A 24,657-nucleotide genomic window follows, 5' to 3' on the forward strand; every position below is an offset into this window, starting at 1 on the left:
GTTGCTTTGTCACGTCACATTGCTGCCATTTATGTTATTACAATATAAGAAGCGAAATTTGTATGAATAGATGTAGAACTAAGAATAGAACTTAGTTCAGTTGTAGTATGTTGGCTGATAATCACTATTTCTTACTGTGATAAATGTGTTGGTCTCATTTAAGTTCTGGGCTTAACCCCTCCATCAGGCAGACACAACACAGACGTTTAGATAAGACTATTATAAGTGATCACATCCATGTTAAATCCAGATAAGCGAATACGAATGAAATAAAACCTGGAACTGCAAACAAGGTGAAACCTTTTACCAGTTTTAATGAATTACTGCTGCTTTGTTTTATCTAAGGTTTTCCTAGTGGTGTGGATAAATTCTTAGATAAATCAAATTTGCTTCAGGCCAACCAGGCTTTTAATAAACCTATCATGCACCACCAAAGATAAAGAAACTGACCCTATTTAAATGTGTTCCACGGATCGTTTATAAGTGTGATTTAAATCTCAAGGTTTCAGAAACCTGCCTGAATGTAACAAGTGCTCTCTCTCTGTTTGCAGTATGAAGTGTGAGTTGGTCTCAGGCCCTGTCCACCATCAACATGGTAGACATGGATAGCCCATACAGCCCTCCATCTCCGCTGGAGGACTCTGTGCTGGACAGCCCGCTCTGCAAAGACTTTATGGGAGGTGTGGGGGACCTGCAGGACATCTCGCAGTCTATTCATGAAGAGGCACTCAGCAACCTGGACGTCCCTCAGTACCACCCCTCATCCAGCATGTGCTCCAGCTCCGAGAGCATTGTGCCGGGTAGGAGCCTGATAATTATTCTGATTTAAATTAAAATTAATTATTTGATCTTGTGTTAGTATTATAGCTTAATATATTTTGCTATCATACATACAATAGGTTGGGCACCTCTTTCAATTGCCATGATATTTTTCTTGTAATACTTTTTTAATAACCCTGGCCTCCACTGTTACTACATGTAAAAGACATTTATTGAAAAGAAAAAACATGGGGGCCAGCATTAAAATATGCTATCCCACTACTGCTGGGATTTGGGATTCAAACTTAATGGTGCTATTGGGTGTTTACTGTGTATTTTTGTACACTGCAGAACAAACACAGAGACAGGAAACTTCTGGAAAACACACGGAGACTTAAAGCAACAGAAATAAAATACACTAATGCATTGGATTAGGTTTAAAATGGTTTTTTTGTCTAATATATGTTTCCCATCCTTGTTGTTTGCATTAAGGCTTATAGTAGGCCTTATTAATGGTACTTGGTTGTTGATTAGATGGTTAATAATTCAGTCCCAGCACCGTTGAAATTCAACTGTTGGGCTCTCGAGCAAGGTCATAATTGTACAAATGTTAAAGATCTGTCCTGTCTTAGTTTTTTAACTCTAATTTTGAAAAAGTTGGGGTAGTGAGTATAGTGCAGTCATATCCAAAAAGCAGTGATATGTGAGGTGCCTTTTTCCTTGTATTTAATTAAAACATTAAAACTATTAATGTTTTACCCTATCAGCCTATTCATTTTTGTAAATATACGCTTGTTTCTAATTTATGTCTACAGCACATTCCTTAGGGATTGGGGCAATGTAAGATTAAGAAGTAGAAGAAGCATGAAACCAGTAGATATTCTCCACTTAAAAATGCACGAGTTGAGTAGAGTAGATGCAACATGTCTTTTCACATGATTGTTAGGTATATATGAATTGTCACCATCTACAGCCCACAGTGTTAATAAAAGATTCCAGAGTCCAGAAAAATCTGTGTGCAGGGCAAGGCTGAAAACTGCATAAAAACTAACATGCTTCTGTAATGAATACAAGCTCATGGGCTCGGGAATATTTCAGTAAACGTCTTATTAGTAGAAACAACTTATCATAGACGTCTTAGATAGAATAATATGATAATGAGTCATACTCTACAACATCCAAAAAGTTTGCTAAAGCTTATCTGACATGGACTGATGCAAACTGAAACTTGTTCTGTGGTCTAGTTTTTAAATTATTTTTTGGAAACAATAGGAGTTGTGTTTTCCAGGCTTTAGTAGAATGACCCTCACATGTTCCAAGTTTAAAAGCCAGCATGTCATGGCATGGAGGTTTGTTAGTGTCATTAGCATGGTTTAAGGCTGTGTCAAGCTTTTTTCCCCTTTAAACACTAAAGACCATGGACCGCAGTTTGGAGTGTCACAGACGAGAGTCTGAATATTTTTGGGAATACAAAATTACAGATTTACATACACAACAAAGTGCACAAAATGTCAAGGGTTCTGAATACTTTATACATTTCTTATATGTGCAAAATTGATTTATAAAGCTTTCTTGTCAGATATTTCAGATGTTTATCATTGCACGTTTATTCAACTTAAAAACACAAATCCAACAAAAATATATTAATTGTGTTTTGGTGGTCATTGTTTTTACCTTGTAAATGTCACCTTCACTTTCGAAAACTCAGACTAACCAAAACCATTGCTTCATGTGAAGCACTGTTGTGGCAACAGTCTTCAGTTATTTTTAGTCATTAAAAGCACTAGGATTGTACAAATAAGCTTATGTAACTAATATGTGTTAGTTAACTAAAAAGCTATTTTTCTTGTTTCATTGTTACCAATCAGATTTCTGTTCTGACAATATGTCGGATTGAACCTTTCTTAGTAATTACACTCTTTAATGTGGAGGACACATGCATTTTCTTGCAGATTATTATTTTCTTGCAGTTTTGCAAGTAGAATTTTACCTATTTTGTATGATACAACATAAAACTGCTCAACAGTCCATGGTCATTGGTATCTGATTTTCTACTTTATGATGCACCATACTGGCAGGCCAGTCAAGCACTTACACTCTGTATTTATGAAGCCATACTGTTGTAGGATGTGCAGAATGAGACCTGGCATGGTTTTGCGAAAAATAAACAAGGACTTCCTGGAAAAAGACTTTGCCTAGATGACAGCACTCATCTGTCTAAAATCCCAATAAATCATCTACTCTACATCAGTGGTACATTCACACATATGCAAATCACTCATGCCATGGGCGTTAAAGCACCACCATACCATGACAGATGTTGGATTTTGCACAATTTGTTCATAACAGGATGGTCTGTTTCATATTTGGCATGTAGAACATCTTGTAAACAAGCTGAAACGTTGGCTCATCTGACCACAGCGCACAGTGTCCTAACTGTTTGAAATGGGGTTTGTATGTAAATAGCACAAGACCAATTAATGTGAACCTCTCCTAATCTTAATGTGAAGATTAAAATGTGAACATTATACCAAGGAGCAAAGTGTGTAAACAACAGAGCAATTAAATTAGGGCGAATGAGTAAGTAAATCATTTGAATGTGTTGATTTTTAAACATGTAAACATGTTTTTGGCTTGTTTTTTGATAACTGAAGAGGAACATCACTGCACATTGTATAAATGTATCATCCTGACTGCTGTAACATATGAGCTAATATAAATATGCTTATATTTGTGTATGTGTGTGTCAACAGATTCTCTGACCCCGGCATCCAGTCCATCTTCAGGTGTAGGTGGGGCTGTGGCAAGTCAGGAAGAGTTCACCTCTGCCTCGCTGAACCTGGAATGTCGAGTGTGTGCAGATCGAGCCTCAGGGTATCACTACGGCGTCCACGCCTGTGAGGGCTGCAAGGTAAGCCTCTCATCTTTCATGTTAAGTGCCAAAGAGCCATGGGTTCACTCTGCATTGCATCACACCTAAATTAAATGACAGCTATGATTACTGCAAATGTGTTCTGTTTACAACTCAAGCAGGCTGACTACAGCATATGAATCTCTGTATATAGTAGTCTTTCTTAGACAAGTATACGATCAAGAAGAGGTAGTTAATTTCCAAAGCTCAATGTACACTTATAGTTGGGGGCCCTACTAAACTCACAGAAAAATGCGCTTAATTTCATGGACCTCTTTTTTCAAAAATCAAATATTTCACAGAATTTTAAAGAAAAGTGCCACATTTCATGGCAGTCATTAAATAACACTTATACATTGAATGGTAGAATAAATGGAAGCTACAATACACAGTACAGTGTACCTTAATAGTTAAATGTAAACATAGAACATCCAGCGATGGTGCAAGGCTTTGTGTTCTGTCTCAAAGACGGAAAATACTCGTCCGTGTTTTAACATACCCCCCTCTGCATCAAAAGAAATTGTTGTGAGTTTTTCAAACTCAGTTATCTGAGTTGTGTTTTTTTGCTGCTTTTGACATTTTGGACATTTTGGACATTTGGCGTAGTGTGCTGACAATGTTTGATGTATGTGTTTACGTATTGAGTGCATTTTGTCCCTTTGGGAATTCCATAATCAAAACAAAAGTGTGCTTCTCTACACACGTGATCACCTCTCTGTAGTTTGTGCTGCACCTTAAAAGAATAAGCCAGTAAAGTATTATGCTCCCGATAGATTGTCTATATACGTCTTTCTTTCTTCTAAACTTAGCAATTTTTAAAGATGCTTGGTTACACTAGAACCACCTCGTAGTGCAAATTAACCAGTAAACGTGAGGCACTTTAATGCTACGCAAATAAAAAACGTTAAATATCTAAACACAAATTTTGAATTTTACAACAGATTGCATATTACAACCCCTGGCAAAAATTATGGAATCACCACTCTTGGAAGATGTTCTTTCAATTGTTTAATTTTGTAGAAAAAAAATAAATCACAGACATGCCACAAAACTATCATTTCTCAAACTGTCAACCCTCTGGCATTAAGAAACAATAAAAAAAGAAACAAATATAATAGTTGTGGTCAGTCACAATTGCTTTTTTTTTAGATCAAGTAGAGGAAAAAAATATGGAATCACTCAAATCTGAGGAAAAAATTATGGAATCATTAGAAAACACTGCACCATTATTACTTTGTTGCACCACCTCTGGCTTTTATAATGGTTTAAACTCTCTGAGGCATGGAGTTAACTAATGACAAACAATATTCTTCATCAATCTGCCTTCAACTGTCTCTTATTGCTGTTGCCAGATCAGCTTTGCAGGTTGGAACCTTGTCATTGACCATTTTCTTCAATTTCCACCAGAGATTTTCAAATGGATTGAGATCCGGACTATTTGCAGGCCATGCCATTGACATTATATGTTTTCTTGAAGGAAAGTTTTCACGTCCTTTGCCCTATGGCAAGATGCATTATCATCTTGAAAAATTAAGTAATCATCACCAAACATCCTTTCAACTGATGGAATAAGAAAAGCGTCCAAAATTTCAATGTGGACTTTGGCATTTATTGAAGACCATCTCCCCTGTGCCTTTACCCGACATGCAGGCCCATATCATCAACAACTGTGGAAATTAACATGTTTTCTTTAGGCAGTTATCTTCATAAATTTCATTTTACAGACACCAAACAAAAGTTCCAGCATCATCACCTTGCCCAATGCAGATTCGCGATTCATCACTGAAGATCACTTTTATCCAGTCACCCACAGTCCACGATTGCTTTTCTTTAGCCTACTTTAACCTTGTTCTTTTCTTTTTAGGTGTTAATGATGGCTTTTGTTTGGCTTTTCTGTATGTAAATCCCATTTCTTTTAGGTGATTTCTTACAGTTCAGTCACAGACATTGACTCCACTTTCCGGCCACTTGTTTCTCATTTGTTTTATTGTGCATTTTCTGTTTTCAAGACATATTGCTTTAAGTTTTCTATCTTGATGCTTTGATGTCTTACTTGGTCTACCAGTATGCTTTCCTTTTACAACCTTCCCATTTTGTTTGTACTTGGTCCAGATTTTAAACACAGCTTACTGGGAACAACCAACATCTTTTGCGACATTCCACAATGATTTATCTTCTTGAAGGAGTTTTATAATCCTCTCATTTGTTTCAACTGACATATCTTGTGTTGGAACCATGATTCATGACAATCTGCTTTGTGCAACAGCTCTCCGAGGTGTAAGCACTCTTTTTAAACTGAAGAATAATTAGCAAATCTAATCTGCTGCAGATGTTTTGTTTTTAAACTGCAAATTACAGAGTGATTCCATAATTTTTTCCTCAGATTTGAGTGATTCCATATTTTTTTCCTCTACTTGATCTAAAAAAAAGCAATTGTGACTGACCACAACTATTATATTTGTTTCTTTTTTTTATTGTTTCTTAATGCCAGAAGGTTGACATTTTGAAAAATGATAGTTTTGTGGCATGTCTGTGATTTATTTTTTTTCTACAATATTAAACAATTGACAGAACATCTTTCAAGAGTGGTGATTTCATAATTTTTGCCAGGGGTTGTATAAGGTACACCTGGTATTGTAAATTTGCCCTGTGTTTATTGGTGGTCATATAGTTATGCAAAGCAATTACAAATGATTTCCACGATAAAACATTTAGGATTTTTAACTGAACTTAATATTTTAATAGTTAGATATTACATAAGCGTATTCCTATAGTGTGCCCAGACTGTATAAACCATTCTAGTTTATTCTAGTCATGAAAGTTTATGCTGTGTAACAAATAAGCTCATGCACATTCCCCCATGCACAAAGACCTTTACATACACCATCCTTCACCTTCAGCTGGACAGTCATGTCTAAAGCCCCCGATTAGGCCAGGATGAACACATGCATGCTGTCTCTCTTCTGGACTTACACCCCCAGTCTCTTTGTCCTTAGCCTAACCTTACACTGCAAACACACACGCACACACACACACACACACACATACACACTTACTGTTTTACAGTTCCCTGTGGATGTTATGCCTGCAGCATATTCTCTTTTTCGCAACTTTGGAAATGTCATGGGACAGAGTGGCTAAATCAGAATGAAGCAATTTTTGTTTAATGGCCCTCATCTGCCTGCCAGCCTCCCTTTGAGTGTCCACACTGCTGCTGTTGGTTATTGATAACCAACTGTTTGTCCAGATTGTGCAAGTAAAAGGGTTTCAGGTTTGTTAAGAATGGGATTTAAAAATTATGACTGGAACACAGAGATTGCACAAACAGGTGTTTTAAGGTTGAAAATTCTGACTTGAAGCTTTAGGTTTTCTTGAAATGATTGCAGCATTATTAAAAGCTCAATGCTGTATTGTATTTTATTTTTTTTATACTTATTTCAAACCTTACAAAGGTTTGTTTTTTGGGTGGTGGCATTTCATATTGTATTTAAATATGGATTTTTAGTATTAGTATTTTAGATGATTTGCAAACAAACATTATACATTAAATAATTAAAAAGGATTCATACCCGGTCCTAAAATGACTTTTAAAGTCATTAAATATAAACATGGTGCAATTCAGTTCAGATATGTCATTGAAAATCAGTATAATTAAAAGTCCATACATCTCTCAATCTTTAGTGTGGTTGGTTAAATCACATAGGAAGTGTTATACAAAACCCAACATCAGTAAGTCGATATGATAAATAGTGGCTTGTCAATCTGTGCTTAAGAGTAGCAAGTTCTTTCCAATGGCCAATCAAATCAATCAAGGCAGCTTGGCAAAATATTCTGTTTAGTTCATCTTAACCCTTGGTGATTCATTTGCTAGTTTGTGCTGGATTTAAACCATTGATAAAACAAGTTTAGAACATACCCAGTTTGATTAGTTAATTATGGTTAATTAGTTAACATAGTTAATATTTTAATTTGAAGGTGCATAAAGTTCTACAATGTCATTTAACATTATTGATTAAAGTTGGTGATTATTGCACTTAGATATGCAATAGTTGTTATATGTAAAATAAATAACTAGATGTAATGGTATTATACAATAAAAAATCACCTCAAAAAGTTTTTTTTTTTTTTTTGGGGGGGTAGATGTCAGAAAAAAAAGAATAATAGAAAGCCCAACACCATTGTGATGTACATGTATTTACTTACCTGTGTAATTCAGATTTACTTTGCACTGTGTAATTTTTGGGAACTTCTGCTATCTTTAGGGCTTCTTCAGACGCACCATCCGCCTCAAGCTAGAATATGACAAGTGTGAACGCCACTGCAAAATTCTAAAGAAGAACCGAAACAAGTGTCAGTACTGTCGCTTTCAGAAGTGTCTAGCCGTCGGCATGTCTCACAATGGTGAGTGTTATGAGAACACACGTACACAAATGCACACCCACAAACATAGTTTAATAATTATATATGCAACATACAGCTTGATTGGGTTTGGCTGGCAACTCATGAATTAAATAGCTGATTCTAATTGTAATTCCTGGCTACTCTACATGTTGGGTTCATGTGTTCTTCAGTGAGTGAGGTGACTTTTCTTTATCCTTCCTGCTACCTTCATATTAAGTGACAACTGTGTTTATGCTCTTACATTAAAAAACTATGTAAACAACTTTCAAGGAGGATTATTTTTAGTTGAATGGATATGTTCGTCATGGCATCGACAAATTAAGCCAAGCATGGTTTCTTCTAATAACTTTTTTTACATACCTTTTTTTTGGGTGCCTACCTATAATTTAAGAAGCCTGTAACATTTGATTTGATTTCTATGAAACAATGATCTACATTTAGCCTTTTAAAAGCATACGTCTAGTTCTCACTCATTCACTTTCCTAACCGCTTATCCAATTAGGGTTGCTGGGGGGTGCTGGAGCCTATCCCAGCTTTTCAATGGGCGCAAGGCACAAAGTAACACCCTGGATGGGGCGCCAGTCCATCGCAGGGCAGACACACATACACACACACATACCCATTCACCTATAGGGCAATTCAGTGTCTCCAATTAACCTGCATGTTTTTGGACTGTGGGAGGGAACCGGGGCTCCCGAAGGAAATCCACGCAGACACGGGGAGAACATGCAAAGTCCACACAGAAAGGACCCGTGCCGCCCCACCTGGGGATCGAACCCAGGACCTTCTTGCTGTGAGGCGACAGTACGCCTAGTTCTATTTATACCAGTAATATGGTGAATAATAGTTACACCCATTCATTCATTCATCGTCTGTTTAACCTTCGCCTTATTCTGGTCAGGGTCGCGGTGGATCTGGTTCATTGAGCGAAAGGTAGGAAACACCCTGAACTTGCATATATTAATGCTAGCTATATTAATGCACATGGTCCAACAAGCTTATGGTCCACATAATTTTGGCCATAGTATATAACAAAAAAACACTTTAAAAAATGATTGACAGTGAAATAGATCTATGTAGGTGAAAATTCTCAGCGGTACCTTGCTTTGTTCACATGCTCTGCGGTTAGAGGACGCATGCTTCAAATCACGTCTGTTTAAAGTTCATGACCAAAAATGCTTGCTGTGCACCTTTTTTAAGTACACTTGTAGCCTGGCATGCTGATCCTTAACCCTGGCTGTTCTGCGCTTTGATGCTGCCATACTTAAAATAGCAGGGGTGAGTGGAGACCAAGTGACCTCATGGAACAATGTCAAAACAGGTTGCGAGGGTTCTGGAAACAGGTGTTGGGTCAAGTTGCCAGCTGGGTGAGGTTTAGGAAGGACTCTGTGGCTAAGTGATTGAATACAATTTAAAATACAAGTACAGTTAAGATTATAAGAAGTTTGGTGGTCAAAACTTGTGAACAGTTAAATTCATAGTCTATTAGAAAAAACTTAAATTAAATTCCTTTACTGATACAGATTTTGTCCAAATCTTTTGTGCATTTTTATTTTATTTCATTTTCATCCACTGCTTTATCCTGGTATGGGTCAGGTTCCACCAGGAAACACTGGACGCAAGGCAGGAATACCCTGGACGGGGCTAATCCATCCTCTAATCCATCACAAGGCTTCGTCCTCTATCGCCCAGTGGATGTAAATGTGGATAGAAATGCACTGATAATTTGCATTATACATATCAGGGCATATCAATGATAAAGTTAGATCAAAAAACATTTCCAGAAATATTGGGACATTGCCTTGCATGGACTGAGATTTACATTTACATGCATGTAGCCGACACCTTTATCCAAAGCGACTTACAGGGGTTGGACTAAATAACTGAAACACCTGTCATTTTAGTGTGGGAGGTTTCATGGCTAAATTGGACCAGTCTGGTGGCCAATCTTCATTAATTGCACATTGCAACAGTAAGAGCAGAGTGTGAAGGTTCAATTAGCAGGGTAAAAGCACAGTTTTGCTCAAAATATTGCAATGCACACAACATTATGGGTGACATACCAGAGTTCAAAAGAGGACAAATTGTTGGTGCACGTCTTGCTGGCGCATCTGTGACCAAGACAGCAAGTCTTTGTGATGTATCAAGAGCCACGGTATCCAGGGTAATGTCAGCATACCACCAAGAAGGACAAACCACATCCAACAGGATTAACTGTGGACGCAAGAGGAAGCTGTCTGAAAGGGATGTTCGGGTGCTAACCCGGATTGTATCCAAAAAACATAAAACCACGGCTGCCCAAATCACGGCAGAATTAAATGTGCACCTCGACTCTCCTGTTTCCACCAGAACTGTCCGTCGGGAGCTCCACAGGGTCAATATACACGGCCGGGCTGCTATAGCCAAACCTTTGGTCACTCGTGCCAATGCCAAACGTCGGTTTCAATGGTGCAAGGAGCGCAAATCTTGGGCTGTGGACAATGTGAAACATGTATTGTTCTCTGATGAGTCCACCTTTACTGTTTTCCCCACATCCGGGAGAGTTACGGTGTGGAGAAGCCCCAAAGAAGCGTACCACCCAGACTGTTGCATGCCCAGAGTGAAGCATGGGGGTGGATCAGTGATGGTTTGGGCTGCCATATCATGGCATTCCCTTGGCCCAATACTTGTGCTAGATGGGCTCGTCACTGCCAGGGACTACCGAACCATTCTGGAGGACCATGTGCATCCAATGGCGGTGCCGTGTATCAGGATGACAATGCACCAATACACACAGCAAGACTGGTGAAAGATTGGTTTGATGAACATGAAAGTGAAGTTGAACATCTCCCATGGCCTGCACAGTCACCAGATCTAAATATTATTGAGCCACTTTGGGGTGTTTTGGAGAAGCGAGTCAGGAAACGTTTTCCTCCACCAGCATCACGTAGTGACCTGGCCACTATCCTGCAAAAAGAATGGCTTAAAATCCCTCTGACCACTGTGCAGGACTTGTATATGTCATTTCCAAGACGAATTGACGCTGTATTGGCCGCAAAAGGAGGCCCTACACCATACTAATAAATTATTGTGGTCTAAAACCAGGTGTTTCAGTTATTTTGTCCAACTCCTGTACATTACAGTTACAGTATGCAGTCTGAGCAATTGAGGGTTAAGGTCCTTGCTCAAGGGCCCAACAGCAGCAACCTGGCAGTGGTGGGGCTTGAACCAGCGACCTTCTGATTACTAGTCCAGTACCTTTACCAGTACCTTGAAAAACTAGCAATTCTCTCCTAAAGTTTAAAGTGGTGAGCCACGACCCATTGTTGCTTGTAAAGACTGATCCTTTGGTGAATCCTTCTTTCATACCCAATCATGATTCCTTCACCTATTAACAATTCATTTGCTTATTGTGGAATGCTGTAATTTAAATATTCTATAAAGTTTATATAAAGTTTATTAGACATAAAATACACATCGATAGTATTTTTTATTAATTCTTATTTAGTGTGGTTGGGCTTTTTTGATATATTTGGTGCATGTTTACTCTTGCTTATTTAGGGAGGAAGGGTGAGTGGCTGAACAGCCTAGCTATTGGGATCTTGTAAATATGGGATCAGTCGAAAGAAGGCAAAAAAATCAGGGAATTGTATTCAAATCTAAAATTGGTATATATTTGCAGATCTTTGAACCCTCCACTGATTAAACTGATTTTTTTTTTTTAATACAAGTAGCACTTAGATTTACTGGCTGCTGGACTAAAACTACACCTGCACTGTAGTGTCATTCTGCCTCTCTTCTATGTTTAAGCTGATAAGGTGTGTAGCCTAATCAGCTTTCTTTGTAGACTGCATGTGGATAAACCACTTATACCAGTGTGACTAGAATGTTAGATTTCCAAGCGGAGATGCATGCTGTAGAATGTGAATTCCTAAAACCTTGTAAGATAATTATTTTAAAAACTAGGCCTAACATACAAATGTCAAGATAGATGCTTTACTGTGATCTGATTTTGTGTATTATGCTACTAAATGTACCTGCTACGGTTCTACAGCAACTCAGTGTCTGTAAAATCATTTAGTTCCAATTTATTAAAGGCTAGACTGACCAAAGTCTCATCCTCTCAAGAGACAGATTAGCAAATGTGCTTATGCTGAGCTGCATCTGACACATCTGCTGATTCTACTTCATAAACTAAAGCCCTGTCCTCTTTCACAGCACTAAATGATTTACAATGGCAATCAAAATTATTCAACCCCCATTGCAAATTAAATTTATTAGCAAAATGTACTTTCAGCTGTTTGCAATAAACCAAACAAGAACAACTAATATAACAAGTGGTTTTTTCCAAATTCAACACAAAATGCCACTTTTAATGCCTACTGCAGTCTCAGAATTTTTCAGCTGATAGAATGGACAGTGAGTGTAGAAACAAGGAGGTGGTTTTGATGTTATGGCTGATCAGTGTACATATACCGTATACAGTACAACGAAATTCTTTTTTCACATATCCCATCGCTTTTGGAAGCTGGGGTCAGAGTGCAGAGTCAGCCATTGTACAGCGCCTCTGGAGTAGAGAGGGTTAAGGGCCTTGCTCATAGGCCTAACAGTGCAGGGCTGGGATTCAACTTTCAACCTTTTAATTGATAACACAAAGCTCTACCAACTAGGCTACCACTGTCCTGTGGCAGGCCCAACTCCACCAGGAATCACAATGCGCAAGGTAGGTACACAGAACATCAGTCCATCAGGCTTCAGCCATTCTCTTTTCAGACATTGCAAATCATGTCTGTGTAGACACCAGTCCGGCCAACCGGATCTCAGTCATAATGTATTAAATCATGTCAGTCATTATGTATTAAAACTGAAGACATTTAAAATGAAATTTATGCAAATTTTTTTTATTTGTGAGCAATAAAGACTGGTAAAGTGAGGTTCAGAAGCATGTCGCGATCTAATGTGCTTGTAAACAGGCCAGACCGGACCTGTGGTTTCCAGACGCTGTTTTCCTAGGCTTACTTTAATCAACAATGACTTGTTTTGTGTTATAACAATTTAGGTTCAACTTGTTCCATAGATATTTTTATCTCGTTGTACTAAGAGAAGTCAAACAGATTACAGGTTGTGACATTAATGTGTGTGTGTGTGTGTGTGTGTGTGTGTGTGTGTGTGTGTGTGTGATGTGTGATGGCACTAAGTTGAAATGTTCATCACAAGCAACATAAGCAGGTCACTGGACATTTGGCTGTTGAGTTGATTTATGGACTTGGGTAACATCAGATGATGAATGACGTGAATGGGCTGGTCACTAAGCTGCCGTTTCTTATCAAGTGATTCCGAAATCATTCAAATGCCGGGTCACTATGCACTTGTCAGATGATAACATGCGTTGTGTTTTCCCTCTCTGGACAGGATCTAGCGTGCGGTTGTACTTACACAACTCCTTAGGGTTGAATACCAGTACACCAGACATGTCGAGCTTTCTTAAGATTTGCAAACAGTGTGTTTAAACTTGTAATCCCTTTCCCAGAAGTCTGATTAACATCTACAAAGCCCAGAGGATATTCCCAATAGAATTCGGGCATTTTCATGTCACTCTGTTGGCCGTTTGTATGTCTGAAGCAAAAGTCAAACGTTTAATGTCCTCAGCAGTGCTGCAGTCTGGTCTTCAGTTGTAGTTACAGTTGCAAAAACGTTCATGAAAAACAAGGATTAATTATTTACAGTCCATGCTAGAATTTTTTTATTTGATCATTTTTATGGTTTAATTAATTTGATAGCTGGATAAACATCCTTCCAAAGCTGTAACATTTTTTGTGGCTGTTGATTGGACTTGATTCCCTGCATTAACAGCCCTTTTCAGTCATGCCTTAGTGTGGCAAGTGAGTAATGGACTGGCTTCAGATTTGTTTTTAAAAAAAAAAGAAAAAAAATTCAAAGAAGTTTTTCTTTTTTTATGCATTTTCTCCCCATTTTTCTCCTGATTTAGTGCAGTCAATTTGTCTTCCGCTGCCGAGGGATACCCGATTGCATCCGAGGAGAGCATGTCACTGCTCATGCCTCTTCCAAGACTTCCTTGCATTTTACACAGGTGTCTCTTCTCTTACACAGCGAATGAAGATCCCACCCACACATAGTCCGGTCGTCCCACCCTAGCAAATACGGTAGCCAATCAGTATCTGCTGCAGGCACTGCCAATTATGCCCGCCAGATGGAACCCGGTCGACTGGTGGCAGTGCCGAGTTTCGAATCGAGGAGTTCAAAATCTCGGCGCCGGTGTGCTAGCGGAATATCCCGCTGCGCCACCTGGGGGCATGAAGTTTTTCTTGTTAAAGTCATTGTCCTATATAATCAGCCAATTTTATTTAAACTCCAGGTTATAGACCAGTTTCTGATTTTTCTCATCCAGTTTGAATTTTGTTATTTATGTGATAGCAAGCTGTACAGACCCAAAGACAAAAAGGCAGTCCCAAACCATGTTGCTCCCTCCACCATGCTTTAAAGTTATTTTTTGATGCTTGTGCAGTTTTTCCAAATGAAAAAAATCTTATCTTATATTTGTCTTATCTTTTCTTCGAATATTGTTTTAAGGGCACTGTACAACATTTAGGTGATATTTTGCAAACCAAAAAAGTGCAGCAATGTTTCTTGAAAAACAATAATATTCTATCTGCAATCAATAACCATTTTTGTTCAGTGTTTGCTTTTTTAAACACATGAACAGAAATGTTGTGGAAATGTTTAAAATATTGTTGCAGGTTCTTTGCTCTTATGTTTTTTTTTACTTTTGTTGCATTAGATGTTGTTCTCCTGGTTTGACTTTTGCAGCATGTCCACTCTTTGAGCATTTTCTGAAATGTCTTTTAATCAGGGCATAGTCCACATTAACACATTAGCAGAGTCAGGCTGTGTGTGTCTTTCCGGCACAGTGCACCCTGAAAACCCACATTTCTAATCTTATTAATCGTTACACCTGACCTTTGAGCTTCACATACAAATTGAAAGAAGGAAGTTGGGGAAAGTATGTAAAATTCACATTGCAAATAAAAACGGAGTGCAGTCATTTCATCGTCTTTGACCCATATTACAACCCCAAATCAAAAAAGTTGGAATAGTGGGGAAAGTGCAAATAAAAACCTGCAGTGTTTTTTACATTTACTTTTGATTTAGTTTTTTATGTTTTGTATGGTCAACTTAATTTTTTTTGTTAATATACATCTATTCCTGCATTTCAAATCTGCAACACATGGCAAAAAAAAAGTTGGTATGGTACATTTATCACTTTGTAGTGTTGCTATTTTGTTCTGACAGTACTTAAAAGATGTTTTGGCACAGAGGATACCCAAAGAAGAGAGTTTTAGGTGTTATTTTGTTGTATTCTTCCTGCATACATGTCTTAAAGGGTGCAACAGTAGAAGGTTGTTGTTTTTGTCATTTTTTATACTGTCAATGTTTTCTGATTTGTGCTTGTAAATTAAAAACAATGCAAAAACGTAATTTTCAATGCTTTACCTTTTTGAATACTAACTTATTCCAAATTTGTGTTTTCGCCATAACTAGAATCAACAATTGTTTAAGGACAAACGACCCCAGTTATTGAAAAGAAACAGGTTTGGACTAGCATTCACAATCTCTAATTACAGCCATGCTGTTGTAATACATGCAGAATGAGGCTTGCCGTTATGTTGAAATTAGCAAGGACTTCTCTGAGGAAGACCTTGACAGTAATAAAGCATATTTGCAAGTTACCCCATACTATGACACTTTTGGATGGTCCTTCTGTTCTTTGGTTTATCGTTTCCAACTTTCCAACTTAACTTATCGTTAAGTTCCACAACTTAAAAGCTTGACAAAACACATTTCACTGTACTTTAGTTTATTTTAACTAAGCTTAAGTTCAACATGTGTCTGGATTTAATTGACATATGGCTACCGCTATACAAAATACATTCTTAATTTGCATTTACCAATTGTATTGTGTTTTCGAGTCCTTGTGGTCATATCTGTCACAAAATGATCCAGTCATCTTAATTGATCGCGGGTCACAGACATTCAGTGGTGATTTGCTGGCCTTTACGCACGAATTAATTATTTTTTTTATTCTGTGAATCGTTTGATAATGGTATGCATTGAAGAGAGTGAAATACCTAACTAATTGCCTTAATCTACCTTTCATACCCAGTAATTTTACTTAACATTGCCCCTATATAAACTTTGTAGTAATGTTCCAGGCTTCAGTTTGATAAGAAAATAGCATGTCTTTGTACTGTTTTTAAATACGAGAATACAACTGCGTTATGTTTTGATTTACAATTACATACCCTCTTAACTTTAATGTGCAGTGTCACATCCAATCCATTTTGCATCAAATAAAATATTTACGGAGCAATATATGTACTCAGAAAAAAAAGGAAAAAAGAAATACAGTATGTGTATATAGATATATAGATAGATGATAGACAGACAGACAGACAGACAGACAGACAGACAGACAGACAGACAGACAGAGAGTTATATAAACAATGTTTTTTTTTCTTCTTTTTTCTTTTACATACAGCTATCCGCTTTGGCCGGATGCCTCAGTCTGAAAAGCTGAAGCTGAAAGCAGAGATTCTTACAGGAGAGAAAGAGGTGGAGGATTCTCGACAAGCTGACCAGAAAACCCTTGCCAAGCAAATCTATGAGGCTTATCTGAAGAACTTCAGCATGAACAAATCCAAAGCACGGACCATCCTGACAGGAAAAACAAACACACCAGTAAGATTATCCTCCTTCTTTATTTCTTTAGGGCAGTGGTAGCTTAGTGGTTAAGGTAATGATATCAGAAGTTGCCAGTTCAAGCCCCACCACTGCCAATTTGCCACTGTTGGACCCTTGAGCAAGGCACTTAATCATCAATTGCTTGAGTTTTATTTAGCCACAGTTGTAAGTCGCTTTAGATAAAGGCGTCTGCTAAATGCAGGTGTAGTTTTTAACGTTGTTAGTGCTACACAAACGTTTGCTTGATTCAATACATCCAAATCTATGTTTTTTAAACAACCAATTTATCTACTAGGAGCCACTTTGTAAGGTGCAAAGTATATTTAAACTAAAATGTTATCATTAAAATTTAGGCTTCTCTGCTCTTACTCTCGTTTCCTAGCCATTTGTCATCCATGACATGGACACTCTTCAACTGGCTGAGCAGACTCTGGTGGCCAAGATGGTCAGCACTGCAGGAGGGCTGCTTGAAAAAGAGGCTGAAGTGCGCATCTTCCACTGCTGTCAGTGCACATCTGTAGAAACTGTCACAGAACTCACCGAGTTTGCCAAGTCTGTTCCAGGTTTTTCTAACCTGGATCTTAACGACCAAGTATGTACCAGTAATAATAAACAGCCAACTAATAGTAAAATTATTTCTAGTGCTTTAAAGAGTAGTTTACAGAACTGATTCTTACTAGCTGGGATTTGAATTTAACTTGAACTTGATTTTTTTACCAGACATATTTTCTTAGTAAATACCAAAGAAGAATGAATTGTAATGTATCCTGCTGACCTAAGATAATTCTATTATATGACTTGGCCATACATATTGTGAAACACTGTGCAATAGTATCTGCATTACTCTTCTTTCCTGTTTTGTTTTCAGATTAAACTAAAAAGATATATTTCTTTAATACACTAATTTTTACTCCCTTCTTCCTAGCCTTCCTTATTGTATTTATTTATTTATTTTAGGTAACATTATTGAAGTATGGTGTATATGAGGCACTCTTTGCCATGCTGGCCTCCTGCATGAATAAAGATGGGCTGCTGGTTGCTTATGGCAGTGGCTTCATCACCCGAGAATTCCTCAAGAGCCTGCGACGACCATTCAGTGACATGATGGAGCCCAAGTTTCAGTTTGCCATGAAGTTTAATTCTCTGGAACTGGATGACAGTGACTTGGCTCTTTTCGTGGCTGCCATCATTTGCTGTGGAGGTAAGATGGCAAGCAAAGTTAAACTACACAAAACTGTATTTGATGATGCCTATTAAGATTAGAATTTTTGTGCATTAAAAAATATTTTTTTTAAAAGCTTTTTTGCTGTGTAGTAGCCCTTATAAGGCATACATTGTTCTTTTAGAGAAGTCAGAGTTGTGAAAGTTAAAAAAAAAAATATGTGAAAAAGCAGGAGTTGGGGAGTTCATGTTGATCTAACATGATTATACACCGATCAGCCATAACACAAGCACCTCCTTGTTTCTACACTCACTGTCTATTTTATCAGCTCCACCTACCATATAGAAGCACTTTGTAGCTCTACAATTACTGACTGTAGTCCATCTATTTCTCTGCATGCTTTGTTAGCTCCTTTTCATGCTGTCCTTCAATGGTCAGGACTCTCCTAGGACCACTACAGAGCAGGTATTATTTGGGTGGTGGATCATTCTCAGCACTGCAGTGACACTGACATGGTGGTGGTGTGTTAGTGTGTGTTGTGCTGGTATGAGTGGATAAGACACAGCAGCGATGGAGTTTTTAAACACCTTACTGTCCCTGCTGGACTGAGAATAGTCCACCAACCAAAAATATCCAGCCAGCAGTGTCCTGTGACCACTGATGAAGGTCTAGAAGATGACCAACTCAAACAGCAGCAATAGATGTGCGATCGTCTCTGACTTTACATCTACAAGGTGGACCAACTAGGTAGGAGTGTCTAATAGAGTGGACGGTGAGTGGACACAGTATTTAAAAACTCCAGCAGCGCTGCTGTGTCTGATCCACTCATACCAGCACAACACACAAACACACCACCACCATGTAAGTGTCACTGCAGTGCTGAGAATGATCCACCACCCAAATAATACCTGCTCTGTGGTGGTCCTGTGAGGGTTCTGACCATTGAAGAACAGGGTGAAAGAAAGCTAAAAAGGTATGCAGATAAATAGATGGACTACAGTCAGTAATTGTGCTTCTATATGGTAAGTGGAGCTGATAAAATGGACAGTAAGTGTAGAAACAAGGAGGTGGTTTTAATGTTATGGCTGATTGGTGTATATACTGAATACTTGTCTAAGGTACAGAAATAATCAAAACAATCAGAAAAATGCAATCTGTTATCAAACATTCCCCAGTCAATATCTATACAATCTATACACAAGACAACTAAATAAACTGTCTGAAGGCCTAAGTGGCATCTTTTAATTACGCATGTCCAATCTTATATAATGTATCTTAATCTTTAAATCTGGAAATATGGGTAGTTGAAATGGATAGAAGCATTACCAGCACAGTGTTATGATCCAGAAACACAGATGTATCTAGAGATTAAATACAGGGAGAAAAACAGATAATGAGCTCTGGTTATCTAATTAATGGTGGCCATTTGGGAAACAGAAACTAAATAATAATATCAGGAATAATACAAAATGAATAGATTTTTAAACTGTCCATTTCTATATGGAGAGATAGTGTCAGTATATTTAAAGCTACAGTGCAGAATTGTTTGTTTTGAAATACAGAAGCAGCATTATTGAGCTGCTCTATAAAAATACTGTAAAACATGTTGGTAGGAGTAACAAAAATTTGGATTATGTGACTGGATTTGGGGACAAAATTTTAGACCCGTCTTATTGATGCTACACACACACTGGGTCTGTCTAAAAACCTCGTGAACTGCCTTGCTCTCTACTGTCTACCTAGGTAGAGAGGATTCTAATAAGACATTGATTATTTAGACGCACTACTTAGACAGCAATCACGGCGACTACAACCCTGCAGTTTTCGCTTACTAAGCTAACACAGTTAGTCTCAGGCTATTCAAACCAATGGGCTAAGGTGGCACAACCCACTATAATGCCAGCTAACATCACCCTCCGTGAACCGAAAATGGTTAAATTGTCCCAGCAAGCTCGAATTTGCAAATAAATTACACTTGTATAACTCTGTTCGTCACTCTTTATTCGTCCGTATAAGTTGTGCCGCAGTGATTGCTGTGATTGCATTCACTGCTAAGAAAGCATTGGATGCTCCTTCATTATTCAGTCAGATTAGTGCTTAGAATTAAGGCACTTCAGTAGGCAGCCTTTTAAGGTGTCTAAGAATTTAGACAGACTTGTTCTCGAGAGTGTGTAGAATGATGGAAAATGCTGTCTATGTAGAGAGAGTACTAGGTTTTCAGACAGACCCAATGGCTTTTCAAATATGTTTAAACTTGTTGCAGACATCAGATTATAAGGTATGGTGCATAGCACAAAAAGTGTTGTTCTGCCTTTTAGTGCAAATGCACATAATGCCATGTCAGTAACGTCAGTCATGGCACCTACAGGTAGGCTGTGTGAAGACAGCCTATACAGGTTGGCTCTTCTAATTTAAGGCTGGGTTGTAATACAGCACCCATGATTGTTACTCACAGTCCCATTCATATCTCCGCCAGTCTTTAGGCTGATGTTGTGTGTTACCATAGCAAATGTTTTTGCATACTGTGCTAATAAAAGTCATATACTACTTTTCCTTTTTGCTCATCAGATCGACCGGGCTTGACGAACGTCCCTCACATCGAGCGGATGCAGGAGAGCATTGTCTACGTACTACAGCTCCACCTTCAGAACAACCATCCGGACAACGCCTTTCTTTTTCCGAAACTGCTGCAGAAACTTGCCGATCTGCGTCAGCTAGTCACAGAACATGCCCAGTTAGTGCAGGAGATAAGGAAAATTGAGGACACGTCACTACATCCTCTACTCCAGGAGATCTACAGAGACATGTACTGAGAGAAACTCACCTGCTGCTAAATCCTATAGGACATGTTGAGGAAGGAGCCAGAAAACATGAGAGCGAGTTTAGCCCTGACCTTTCTCTGATGATTAAGGGCTTGTCTGGAAAACGAAGATACTCTCAGGGGCCTCCTGAATCTGTCCCTGTTAAAGCCACACTGCGTCCCTCTCTGAAGGGCTGCCAATAAACCACTATGCACAAGAGAATGTGGTGCCCAGAGAGGAATGGTGAGCCAGGTGTACTAAAGAATAGCAATGTTTTGATGATAACTGTCAGGTATTATAGTTTTTTTATTATTATTAATAAGCATAGTCCTTATTCATCCTGCACTATTGTTTAATTCCTCTTTTAGGACCCAGGATTTATAACATTTTCTAAACGGAAAATGACCTTTCTGAACTCCATCAGTCGCCAGAGACTGTAAAAAGCCTGCAGATCAGACTTGTCGATACAGCAATATATCTTTTAACAGAATTAAGTGTGTGATTTAATGACGCAGACTTGGTGCGACCTTTGTGAACAGTACATAGGAAACATGCAGAAGTGGTGTTGTATGATTCGTAGTTTAGCCATTATGGGAGGCTCGGCAGGAAATACGTATTACTTGAATGTACCCAATGTACTAATATTTAGTTTTTTTTACCAATACCACCCAAGTGACTTCATAGCAGAGCTTTGGTTCTGACTACAGTTGACTCTTTAGAGAAAATGAGAGCTACAGGGTTATATACAGTGGTGTTCAAAAAAATAGCAGTGATTTTAAAAAAGTGAATAAAGCACAAAATCATTCTAATAACTTTTATTTCCATAAATCCAAATGCACTGAAAATATTACACCTTCAATTCTAAATCAAAACATTAACAAAATTTAGCCAGTTTGTGTTCATCCTTTACAGAAAATGAAGAAAAATGCATATTAGGCTGTTCAAAAAAATAGCAGTGCAGCATTTTTCTTTAAAAACTCAAAAAATGTATCTATAACATGAAAAAATGTTTGAGGTTTCACTTTACTTTAAATTACTGAACTAATATTTAGTGGCATAACAATTGTTTCAGAGATCTGTGTTGCATGGAGTCGACCAACTTCTGGCACCTCTGAACAGGTATTCCAGTCCAGGATGATTAGATTACATTCCACAGTTCTTCTGCAATTTTGCCTCAAAAAAACGCGTTTCAGATTTCAGAACACAAGTTCTCTATGGGATTGAAGTCAGGGGATTGGGCTGGCCACTCTATTACCTCAATCTTGGTTGTCTGTAATCAAGATGTTTTGGGTCATTGTCATGTTGAAACACCCATTTTAAGCACATTTCTTCTTCGACATAGGGCAACATGATCTCCTCAAGTATTCTGATATATTTAAATTGATCCATGATCCCTCGTATGCCATAAATAGGCGTAACACCATGGTATGAAAAACATCCCATATCATCATTTTGTACCACCGTGCTTTACTACCTTTACAGTGAACTTTGGCTTGAATTCAGTGCTCGGGGGTCGTCTCACATACTGTCTACGGCCACTAGACCTAAAAAGAACCATTTTGCTTTCATCAGTCCACAAATGTTGAGCCATTTGTCTTTGGACCAGTCAGTGTGTTCCTTGGCAAATTTGAAACCATTCAGGACGTGTCTTTTTCTTAACAACGGGACTTTGCAAGGAGTTCTTGCTGGTAAATTGGCTTCACTTAATCATCTTCTGTACTCACTGGTAACTTCAGATGTTCCTTGATCTTTCTGGAGGTGATAACTGGCTGAGTATTTGCCATTCTGGCTATTATTCGAACAGTAGTTCCACGCTTCCTTCTGTGTCTTTCAGGTTTTGGTTGTCACTTCAAGGCATTTGAGATCATTTTAGATGAGCAGCCTATAATTTGCTGCACTTCTCTGTATGTTTTTTCCCTCTACAATCAACTTTTTAATCAAAGTACGCTGTTCATCAGAACAATGTCTGGAACAACCCATTTTACCCAGTATTTCAAAAGGAAATGCTATTATTGCTGCTATTATTTTGAACAACCCCCTTTTAATCAATGCTTCAATTACTCAGAATGAGCGGCATGCATGTCCTAATTGTTGGGTTTGTTTTGTTTTCATTACTCTATTACACTTTCAAGTAAACTTTTTGCTATGTAGAAATAGCATTTCTACTAAAAACAGTGATTTATCAGGTTAATGGTGTTGGACTGCTATTTTTTTGAACACCACTGTATGTTTTATAAACAGTCCTCACATTTTGTAAAACGCCATAGTTGGTTTACGTATTCACAACAGCTAATAATTCTCTTGTCTTGCAATATTTGTATTACTTCTCTTAGCATTTCTTCTGGCACTGGCAGTTGTATAAATATGTACAAATCATAGCTGATTCGTATTAATGTGAAACGTTTAATACATAGTCTATTATATTGGTTTTATGTTCTAACATGTTTCTAAAGCTCTCTTGGACATCTGGATGGTTTGCTAATGTCCAAAAAAAAGTCTCCCTAAAGTCTGTCATTGCATCAGTAGCTGCCAGATGTTGGTCGTTCCACACAGTGAAGCAAAATATTGTGACACTCCTCTTTGTTAGCTGAGCTAGGTATTATGCAAGTTCCTACATTTAGCTCAAAATAAACTCCAACGCATTTTTTGGCTTGTATTTAACAATTGGGTTTGCAATCTGACTTGCAGCAAACCCACATAGGCTCTCAAGAATCATATCTGTGACTGCCTATAACAATAAACACGGCTGATTCATTCTGGATGCGTAACTAAATGAAGCATGAGCAACAAGTTTGTTTCCACTGCATCTATACAAATTCCAAGCACAAGATGCTCATCAACAAACATTAAATTTTGACATTTTAATTCCACTGCCTTTAGATAAAGCACACCTGAATCTTCATCTACACTAAGCAGTTGTGTTAAACGATTAACATTGTTACCTAAAACTTACCTATGCTCAATTGCTTTGTCTTAGTATAAGGCTTGTTGTGAACTAGGTCTCAGCAATAAGACAAAAATAGAAAAGTGTAGAAAAATACACTGCAAATTACAGTTTTCTATTGACTAAATAGCACGTTTAAAGTGTAAAAAGCTGTTGCTTATTGTGGCATGGTATATAGCAGTCAACATCGCTGTGGGGGATTAGTTAATTTTTTTTGCTTGATTGTTTGATTAAGCCTGCAGGGTTTATGGAGTTATGAAAGATTAACTTCATTAAAGCTACCCGGTGATTTTATAACGCTCTGGCAGATCCTCATAAGTCATTAGGTGTTAACCACAATTATGCAATGTTCGAAGGCATTTCCAGTGCTTAAGCCATACTTAAATCATGTCTAATTATGTCCATTAGATTAAAAAAACACAATATAACCTGTGGTTTGGCAAGTGAAAGGATGTCTACCAACTTTTAATAAAAAGTAGACAAGCTAGAGAAATGCCATGCTGCGTTTTTAAACATAACTTTCTGTTAGGATGGAAACAGCCTGTGTGTGCTTATACCTTCATTACAATGAGTTTTATTCATTTCATTTTATTTTGTTTTATTACCACTGTATCCTGTTTGGGGTGTGGTGGGTCCAGCTACTCTGGAATCATTGGGCACAATGCAGTAACATACACCAATCATGTCTGTATTTAAATGCCCGACTGGCTGATAGCACTGCTGAGGATTTAAACCCTGGAACCCAGCAACAGTGGCCTAGTGTAATTTAATTTACAGCTACTCCACTGGAGCACCCCATAAGTTTCATTAATTGTACATTTACACCAGCGTACAGCAACAGCATTTTTTCCAGGTAGAAAGACCTTTTTGACTTTATTATGATAATTATGGTATGTAAGGACCTTAACCTGACAATGAAAAAATGAGAAGCAAATATTTA

The 24,657-nt window shown here is 38.0% G+C and overlaps 1 protein-coding gene across 1 annotated transcript; it reads left to right on the top strand.

The window, feature by feature from the left end:
• The first annotated feature begins 577 nt into the window (after positions 1-577).
• Positions 578-21,181, top strand: pparab (peroxisome proliferator-activated receptor alpha b). Its single transcript, XM_062993125.1, has 7 exons — positions 578-800; positions 3,513-3,670; positions 7,933-8,071; positions 16,608-16,807; positions 17,193-17,402; positions 17,768-18,011; positions 20,541-21,181. Exons 1-7 carry the CDS (start codon positions 593-595, stop codon positions 20,783-20,785), a joined length of 1,404 nt encoding a protein of 467 aa, XP_062849195.1. The 5' UTR covers positions 578-592; the 3' UTR covers positions 20,786-21,181.
• Positions 21,182-24,657: the final 3,476 nt, after the last annotated feature.

Source organism: Trichomycterus rosablanca, chromosome 1 (assembly GCF_030014385.1).
Source record: "Trichomycterus rosablanca isolate fTriRos1 chromosome 1, fTriRos1.hap1, whole genome shotgun sequence".
Lineage (NCBI taxonomy): Eukaryota > Metazoa > Chordata > Actinopteri > Siluriformes > Trichomycteridae > Trichomycterus > Trichomycterus rosablanca.